At 43.4% G+C, this 9,869-nt stretch overlaps 1 protein-coding gene across 1 annotated transcript in view; it reads left to right on the top strand.

Moving 5' to 3' along the window:
• Positions 1-9,869, top strand: part of FOXP1 (forkhead box P1) — a 119,790-nt gene that overhangs the window by 87,927 nt on the left and 21,994 nt on the right. Inside the window, exon 9 of the mRNA XM_058813097.1 lies at positions 4,771-4,854. Within this exon, the coding sequence (XP_058669080.1) occupies positions 4,771-4,854 (84 nt within the window). The remainder of the gene's footprint in view (positions 1-4,770; positions 4,855-9,869) is intronic.

Genomic DNA, 9,869 nt, shown 5'->3' with positions numbered 1-9,869 from the left:
AAATATCAGAGTCATGCAGAAAATGTTATGAGAAATGGTCTGTTATTTTAACAAGTTTCTTGGGAATTAGGAAAAGAAAAATAAAAATCTACAGTCTTCCTGGTAAACTGAGAAATGAGATAATCTTTCACCAAGGTGCAGTAATATTGAGGCTGAAGGTAAATCTAGATTCTTCAGTTACAGTCAGCTTGAAAAGCATTCATCCTTCTCTCCCACACTCCCTGGGAATGGAACTACAGGAGGATGCCCTGTGTTGGACAGGAACAGGACAGAGGCTTGGTTCCCACCTCTCCCTAAGCCCATGCCAATATTGTTGAAAGGTTTATCAGCAGGGCATTCTGCTAATTGCTCTAAATGAGTTATAGTTACAGCTTCACATCCATTTAGTGCTGCCAATGCTCAGAGTCATTGCAAAGGAAGGCAGCATAAGGTCCACAAGACAAGACCATAATTTCAAAGTGGTGTGAGACCAGAAAGTTCTGGATTTAACAGTTATATAAGCAGCGTAGGTAGGATGAACTGGAGGCCTAAATTAGGTGGGAGTGTTGATAACAGAGCCATGCCATCTCTGCTTGGCCAGCAAGGACAGGTGCAGGAGGAGGGTGATCCAGCTTCTGAAATTTACCTGCAGCTTCCCTCTTCTCCTCTCCTTTCATCCTGTATCACTCCTCTGATAGTTCAGAAAAGCCCCTAATCATGTGGAAGCATTTGCCCTCCAGTCCCTATTTTGCCTGGCTGTGGCCTGTTTTTGCACAGAACCATAACAGGACAGGAATGTGGTACCTAGCAGTGGGGTGCCCAGTGACATGGTCTGAGGAGCACTGAGCTGACCTCAGGCTGTGGAGCAGTTAGCAGCAGAGTGATGACAGCCCCTCTGCAGACTGAGTTGTGTGAGTTAGATAGAAAAGGGACCCACAGCTTTTGCCCCTGACCCGCAGCACTGGTGAGCACCTTTGCCTTACAGTGCAGCTGGGAATTACCAGCTTCAGGGTCCAGCACCAGATCTACATGGGCAAGATCTACATTTCCCACCATCTAGTGCATGTACAGCTCCATCAAAACAAATTCATTTCACCTGAGGGATATACTTCAGGTTTTGAGTGTGATGGACCCAAATGCTATCCTTTTGTTCTTGTTGATTATGCTGTTATTTTACTCATTATGGTTTTATCAGCGTTAGAGAAAAGTGAATAATCTTCTTCTAAAGTATATTTTAATCAACATTTTGGAAAGAAACAGGTCAAATCTGTTTTGTGTTTGATTGCAAATAGTCCTTAGCAGAAATCTTGACGTTTGGTCTTAGCATTTCCATCACAAACATACTTCAAAAATCACAGGCAAGGTAGAAATCTTCTCACATTTTGCTTTGTTTAAACCATCTTGACAAGATCATTTTTTGCCATTATAAATAGTGAAGATTGTGCTGCTGAAAAGAAACACAAACGCAGGAACATACCCCTGTCCTTAGCTAGCTGTTAGCTGGAATAGGATATCCATTTTGCTACCTTTGAGTGGGAAAACATTTCAGGATAGCAACAGGGCTGTGATAAGTCTAGAGAAGTGTCTCCTGAAGGAAGAAAATTAAGGCAGCTGGCCATTTTCAGTGCAATGAGAATGCTGCTTGGGTCTGTTTTCCTGCAGCATCCATTGACACTCTTGAAAAGTGGATTCTAAACCTTTCTAGTGCACAGGCCAAGCAGGCATGGAATGGGAGGGCTGTGTTTTGGCTGCCTCTTGCACTGCCTGTGACTGGCTTCCTTCTCCTTTGTCCTTGGTCTGTCCAAAATCCTGCTGCTGAAGTGCTCTCCTATTCCTGTTGAATGCCCCCACTGGGTTTTCATTTTCCCATTCCTGATTCTTGTCTTTTTTTTGTCTGGTTTTCCTCCGTACAATTTCTTCATCACCTGTGTTTCTAATGCCTTTCCTCTTGCTCCATGGTCACTGCCTTGTCTGAAGCCACGTGTGGCCTCTGCTTTCTGTGCTTCCCTCTCCTGCCTTTCCTGCTGGTATAGTTTTAGAATTTAACCTCTCCAGGGCAAGCTGTGTGTCTTGGTGTCCACATTTGCAGGGCTTGTACCTTCCTCTGGATGTATTTTTGGTGGAACCATAGTTAGGCACTCACATTGTACATCCAGAGGTGAAGGAAATCTCACAAAATGAGGTTTATCATGGAGAACTGGATGGCTGTCTGAAAACTCCCACCATGCAGAGCTTTCCAAATGGGTGTAGGAAGAAAGAAGGAAGCTTCAGATGGTACTGTGTTGTGTTCCTCAGGCCCATGTACAGAGCAGATTCTTCCCTCCATGTGAGAACTGTCCTTGCCCAACAACATTATCAGTAGATCAAGAGCATTTTCCTGCCTGTTGACTATTAATTCCTATTTCTGGACCATCTACACTCCAGTCATTGCCACCAGTGAGAATTTGCTTCCACCAGTGGCTGAGCAATCCCCCATGGCTTCTTTTGTTTGACCCCACTGACCAGAGGGGCTACTAGTGACACTCTAGCTTTATATCACTACTGCTTCCTGACCTAAGGGAAAAACAGTTTAAAGAAATTCTTCAGATTTTTTTACTTCTCTTCAGCGCTTTGAAACCGAGAGACCTCTATTTTTCATAATTTAAACTCCTGCCTAACTGGGTGAGTGTTTGAATTCCTAGACTATGACAAAATGCTAGCGTGTGTCTGCCTGAAATGTCGAGAGGATCTTTAATAACCTCCATCCACCAGATTCGGCGTTAAAAGCATTGCTGAGACGATGAGTGGAAACACTACAAACAAGGACCTGGCAGTGGGAGGGAGGTGCCCCTCTCCTTTTCCCTCTCCCTTTTCCCTCTCCGTCACCGTGGGGGCCGGAGGAGGCACGGCAGGGTGTGCCCTGTGCTGCCCGGGTGCCATCCCCTCCAGCCGCCGCGCCGGGGCTGACAGGAAGCTCTCAGGTGCCTGCCTTCTATTTATTTTGGCTATGAGATGTTGTTTCTTCTGCAGTAGCCTGCAGACCAAAATTTAATGCACAGATGACCCCGCCAAGCAGCCCGTGTGTGCCCGGAGACTGCTAGGAATGAGGGATTGCACAACAGAGCTGCGCCGAGAGCACAGCTATTTCTTGGCTTAATTTGTTTTGTATGAAGCACAGCAGCTGAGGGTGAGCCCTCTCCTTTCTCTGGAGAGGTTCTCAGAGGACTCTCAGAGGGAGAAGTTCCTGCTGCAGCACTGAGATAAGAGCCTGTCGCTGCCCTCAGCTCTCCTGTGAAGTGTCCAGCTCAGATCAGGATGAGATTGCAGGAGATCTGCCGTAGGTGTCAGGTTTTCTCTCTTGCCATTGAGGTTTTTGACCAAAACAAGAGGAGCCATTTGAAAAGTGTAGTGACACCATTTTCCCCTTTATTTCATTCCTATCTTGGAAACTTCAGTGCCAAGCTTTATCCCATCATGGCACAATCTCAAACCCCTCGCCTTGCAAAGAGCAGGACAACCTTGGCCATAAGGCTGTGAGTGGAGATTTATGATCAACTCTCCTTTTATATACACTTAGCCCCACTTTACTGCTACAAACAGATGATGGTGATAAGGTGGGCAGGTTGTTTTAAGTTTTGCTGGAATGTGAGCACAGTTCTCCTTTTGGCCCCAGGAATCTGGCTTGTCTAATGCCAAAACTAAGCTCTGCAAAAACTGGCATTTGTAAGAACCCGATTCAGGTCATCTTGGAAGCAGCAACCTTTATGTTCAGCATGCAGATTAACAACACCCCTTTTTCATTAGTATTCTTAATAACTTTCCACTACAATTTTTTTTTTTTGAAGAGCAGCTGGAAAAAAGTCCCATTCACACATTGAAGAAAAATTCCTTGTTTCCAAAAATATTGAAATTTAGTGTCTGTCCAGTGCATTGAAGTGCTTTGGGAAGCTGACCAGGCTATGGATGCATACCAGTGATCCAGAGATTCCAGCTGTGTGGGTCTCAGCCATAAAATACAAGAGACATTGAGATCAGGGGCTTTACCCCAACTCTTGGGCCTGAAGTGGCTGATGTGACAGGATGACAACATGAGTCCTGTGGCATTGGGTGCTCAGGGATGAGTGGTTTGGGGTGATTACTGCTGCTTTCAGCCTTTCCCACCCCACTGCCCTCAGCCACAGGGATGCTGGCAGCTCCCACAGCAGGTCCTGCCCCATGCTCAGGGTGGCCCTGCTCAGGTGCCCAGCCTTGCTTCCCACTGAGGACTCTGCCACCTTCTCAAGTCAAACCAAGGTGCTTCTGGACCCAAGGCTGCCTGCAGAGCCCTGTGGAGGTGCCTCATGTGGTTAACCACCCCAGCTGCGCTCGTTGCATGTGCCACAATGCCTGTGGTTGACGCAAAGCCACAGCCCATCTGTGCCGCTTGTTCTGTGCTCCGAGAGAAGGAAACGCATCCTAGACCCACTGCCTTGCTTTCCTTGTGCTGAGCCTCCCGAGCTGGAGTGGGGCTGGTTAATAAACATGATTCACTGTTGTCTTTTAGCTGTCAAGGCTGGAGTGAAGCTCTTGGTGCCAGCAGGTCTAGCTCTTCTCATTCGAGGGCTAATGCATTTTGCTTTGGGAAATGGTGACACCCAGCACCACACATTGGCTTTACCTCACGAATAGCCCATATACAATTTCCAAACTACTCAGCAATAAAACTCTTCTGTCTCATGCCTCGGTGCCAGCTGTTTAATTAGGAATAAGCAGAGGCTGGGTTTTATTTGTACGACTAACAGAGGATATTTTTTTCTTTCTCTCCCCTTCCAGCTTGCAAAAGATAAAGAGCGCCTGCAAGCCATGATGACACACCTGCATGTGAAGTCAACTGAACCAAAAGCCACCCCTCAGCCCGTAAGTACTGAGCTGTGCTGAAAGCAAAAACCAAACCTCACAACAAACCCCTCTTTCCTGTTCCCCACTGGAGCCCACCCTGTGGAGCCTGGCCCATTTCAGAGCCGGGTGTGGGGAGGAGATGGGAAGTGCAGTCAGGTTTTGTCATGCCCCTCTCCTTCAGGGAGTTTCAGAATCCAGTTTGGTTCCAAAGCTGATGCATTGGGCCTTTTTCTGGCCTCATGTTAGTCACTTTGCATCAATCTGACTTGGATGAAATCTTAGGAAGTGTTAGGAAGGAGTTGTAATTAAATTATATGTAGTATATTTATTTTGCTTTCTCCCAGTCTGACAGACATTTACTGTAGAAGTGACTCTAACTGCACGTTCTGATGATAATCACGGTTACCCGGTATCGGGTTTTATACTGTTGAAACTGAGAAGGGAAACCTCCTCTACCCCAGGTTGCTTTTTGAAGAAGGGGGAGTAGGGGAAGCAAGTGGCTTTGCAGCCCAAGAAAACTCCTGGTTACCCTCAAACCCAGGAAAATCCCTCATCTCCTTCCCTGACTGTAATGACTCTTCTTCAGCTGTTGTTTTCTATCAGCCTCTTAATGCTGAAAGTGTTCCTGGGAGCTTCCAATGATTATTCAAAATGGAGAGAGTGCTTTGCTTCTTGATTTTAAGATTTGTAAGATTTAAAGGTACACTGGCTTTATTTGATTTTGCTTTGAGTCATTGTGTGAAAATTAATTGAGCGTTGACAATCTATAGTTAGTACCAGCAATTTTAATCAATATGCAATGATGCAGCATAATGACAAAGTATTGGTTTATCTGTTTTGACTGATTTTTTTTCTATAAATAAAGCAAACACACACCCATATATGTGTGATTTATGGTGATAGAAATAAAAAGGAGTCAGACTATTAACCCAGCAAATATGGTAGCCTGCCAAGATGCAGTTGGTAGACAAAATTAATGTCTGAAACAGAACACATTACAGAGATAGAGAACATAAAATCATTAAACACTTCGTGCACACATTTTTACTAGAAAAGGATTTCTCAGTTTCCATGTAGTTGGAAATAAATGGCTGCAGAAGTGCATAGGGAGGCTACTAGATAGAAAATTGCAGGCTATTGAGTAACACTGGAGTAGATGTCATAGTCAGTGGGAGACTTCCTTGCCTTTTTGTAGAGAGTTGAGTGGTAGGTACAAACCCTTCCATTTAAGCTGTTGAGATGCCTAAAATTGCTTGGTCTGGTGGACACCAGCCCTCTAGAGTAGAAACTACTGGCAGTGTCTATAAAAATAGCATTCTTCTATTTCCTCACATCCATCCCAGCCCGAATGCAAATGCTTCAGCGCATTGTTGGCAAAGTGTGTAGACCCAACAGAACGGGGAGGAGGTTTGGTTTCTATAGCTCTTACTGGATTAAAAATTAAAACAGCGGAATAATCTGGGAGTCTCAAAGCACTCTGCCTTGAGGCCTTTCATAACAGCAGTGCCCCTCAGGAGGAAGGATTACAAACTGAAGGGAGGAAATCATCAGAAGGCGAGCGGTGTTTGGCAGGGCTGCTGGTGATCGATGCTGGGCCGCTGAGGGCAGGGAGCTCTGGAGGGTCTTGTAGGCTGCAGAGATACCAGGGTGTCTCCATGAAGATTAGTGTTAACAGCTAATAAACAGGGAAAAGCACAGGAGAAAAACCTGTGAACGCAGGGGGAAAAGGGCTGTCTTGATTAGTATTAAAAATGTTTTACATTCTGGAAAATTATAGCTTTGTTGGGGACCTCCTACTAAATTTATTTTTAACTGCTCTATTGAAAATTCTGTACCACTAGTCAACATTATCTCTCAGTTGCTCAGCACAGTGTTTCTTTATTAAAAGAAATAGGCATGAATATTTTTGACTGAAAAATTAATAGCTTTTGAATTCATACACAGCAGGTTTTCTTTTGCAAAGAAGTCCAATATCGCTGCACAGCACTTCTATAACCATTTATTTAGAGTCCAAGTCAAACCTTTGACAGCTAGAGCAGTGTTACAAGCCAACATAAAGAACTCCAAGATGTAAACCAACAATAGGCAGTCTGTGTGAGGTTTGCCATTGTCAAATACATAGATTGTTTGGATTAGTTTATGTAAATGTACTGTTGTATTACCCTTTGGAAAAAAAAAGATCACATTTGTGTATGAAAAGTGGTTTCGTTCACAGGCAGCATTATAAATTCCTTATCCTTTAACTTACATGTTAGAAGTAAAAATTGGTGCCTGACAGGCCTATATTGTGTGGCACTCTGTTGTTGGATTGAAACTGCCTTCTTTTCATTTATTGAAATATAGAAAAATTTATTATAGATACCATCTGATAAATCAGAAATTATTAAAATATGTATAGGTGAAGCATTTGAAAATTAATTATAAAATGTAGAAGTATAGTGTTTTGCATAAATTGTGCTGTCCTAGTGAAAAAAATACACAGACATTGCATAGACTCTGCTAGACCCTTGTCCTTTCAACTCAGCGGGATAGGACTTTGGTAAAAAGATCTGATGACCATTATTGCACTGCAAAGTAGTCTTTACATCCAGTAATTAATTTTTTTTTTCTGCCAACGTAACTAATGCAAGGTGTGTGTTAGAACTAATATATTACAGTACTTGGTGATTTTAAAGGAAAAAGCGTCTGCAAATCCAAACATAGCAGTGAGTTTGGATTTAAAATTACAGCCTTTTCATGGCTGAGAAAATGTTTTTATTCTGCTTAAAGGATCTTGATGCTTGTTTTAAACTATTTTGTTACTGGCAGGTAAGAAGGTACATGAGCATCTCTGTTAACTATGTGCCATTTGTAATCCACACTGACCACTTGTGCCATCTTTGCCTTCTGGGCTTCAGACAGTAGTTGAGTGTGTGGTGTTGGACCAGTCTGGACCAGTTGGACCACAGCCAAGTTCTTGAGGGTTGTGCATCAATTCAAAACTCACTCAGCTCTGGGGAAGGGTTGCTTGTCTGATTTATCCATGTCCTTCCATCCCATCCCCAGCTTTGGGTGTCTTTAGCTCTTTGCAGTAATTTTGAGCTTGGCAGGGGTGGTGGAGTGGCCCCTGTATTTCAGCCCACCAAGAAATCTGCTCAGTAAAGCTCTCTAGTCCTACTAAAGTCGATGAGATTTAAGCACATTCCTGTGTGGCGTAGTGGTGGTGGCCCAAATCATTGGCAGACTGTGTGGGCAGGGAGGTGCTCTCAGTGTCTGGTGCTGCTCCCCAGGGGCTGCTGGGCAGCCAGGAGGGGGTCTGGGGTGCAGGGGAACATCCCAGGAACTGGGGCAGTGCTCAGGATCCCCTTTAAAAACACCCAGTTTTATAATGAAAATCCCCAACAGCAGCAGTTCAAAAGAAAGCGGAGCTATCTCAGAGCTCAGCACTTGAAACAGGCAGTGCTGTCCCATCCGTGCTACACGTGTTGTTTCAGTGAGACTGAGGGCCTGAGTAAAGTGAGAACAAGGCCATGAGACAGAATAGGCTGTGACGTGTTTTAGTAAGGTGAACTTTTTTTCAAGGTAAAAAAACAAAACCACAACACAAAAGGCGGAACAGCGATTTCTCAAGAACTGTCATCCTGGTTTTGCTATTAAGGTACCCCCCCGACTCGCTGTTGTCATCGGTGTTAGCCATCAGCATAATAGCTTCAAATGGAAATGTGCTTTCTTCTGGGAGGATTAACTTGTGTTGAAGTTCATAGGAAGGGAAGGAGAAGGAAAAAGCATCAACCAACAAGTAATTCTTCATACTAGGTGCTATAGCTATCTTTTAAAAATAGACAGAAAACTTTTAAAGGCCCTTCTGGCACTTTAAATAAGATGCACTGTTAGATATCCCTTCTTTAATGCATTTTTTTTTACCATAACCATAGCAGTTATGATTGTTTTGAAATACTGTTTTTAGCAACTGTAATAACAAAGCAGTAAAAAAAAAAGTCTTTTAACTGTTGAGGTAATGACTGAGCATTTTAGCTGCTGTAGCCATACTTTATAGTTTGAAAAAATAACGATATGCAGCAATAAAGAGAGATTCTCAAGCACAACAAAAGCTGTTTTTATGTACTGGTTTTCATTAAGTCTCACTCCTCAGCTTCAGTTTCCTTAGTATTCCTGCCAATAACAACACCTGCTAAGTGATTGCTGCCTGCCAGGCTCTGCATCCAATACACACTGATGTGTCCAGGCTGAAACAGGGAGAGGAAGACACAGCAATGAACAAAGTTTTAGGCCCAGTATTCACTTTCTCTCTCTCACCCTCAATGTCAAGAAAAGGAGTTTCTTCTTCAAAGTATTTCAGTCCCAGGAGTTCAGTGCAGATAAGTCCCCAGCCCCAGCTGGGCCCAGAGCAGCAGCACCCATTGCAGGAAATCACTGGGTTTGGCCTCACTGTGACCCTTAGAAACTTTGTTTCCCCTTTTTTAGAAGAGTTTCAGTGCTATTTCATGTGCAGCCACTATTGTCATGTAAAATATTTACACAAAATGAAATCAGACTTAGATCTAGTAGGAGAGCCACTAACTGGAAAGCTGGTTTTTTAAACTGGGTAATAGCATGGGTTACCTCTGCCTTGTTTATATCTAAAGAAAAAAAGCAAATTACTCTGTTTTCACTTTTAATAGGGAGACATGACTATTTCTTGAAAGGGAAGGTTAATAATAAAGTCCTCAGAAGCATATTGAGTGCTGAAATAGTTATGGCAGTTATGAATGACCAAGTCAAATCAGTGTGAGGAAATATTCTAGAAAACCAAAACTGAACAAAGCTATCAAAAAAGTTGAGAGATTGAATTTGCAGAATTTTAGGACTTAACAAGTGTTGTGAGATTTGGTGTGATTTCTGTTAGGTTTTTTGGTGGTTTTTTTAATTATTATTTTTGGGTTTGGTTGTTTTTTAAAGGCTGGAGGAAATCCTCCCCCCATTCCCAGGACAAACATTACAAAAACATTTTAACTCCTTGGTGCAGGGGTGAACTCTGAGTGCCCACATTGCTG

Source organism: Ammospiza caudacuta, chromosome 12 (assembly GCF_027887145.1).
Source record: "Ammospiza caudacuta isolate bAmmCau1 chromosome 12, bAmmCau1.pri, whole genome shotgun sequence".
Classification (NCBI taxonomy): Eukaryota; Metazoa; Chordata; class Aves; order Passeriformes; family Passerellidae; genus Ammospiza; species Ammospiza caudacuta.
The sequence above is the reverse complement of the archived record's forward strand: the minus strand, read 5'-3'. Positions and strand labels throughout refer to the sequence as shown.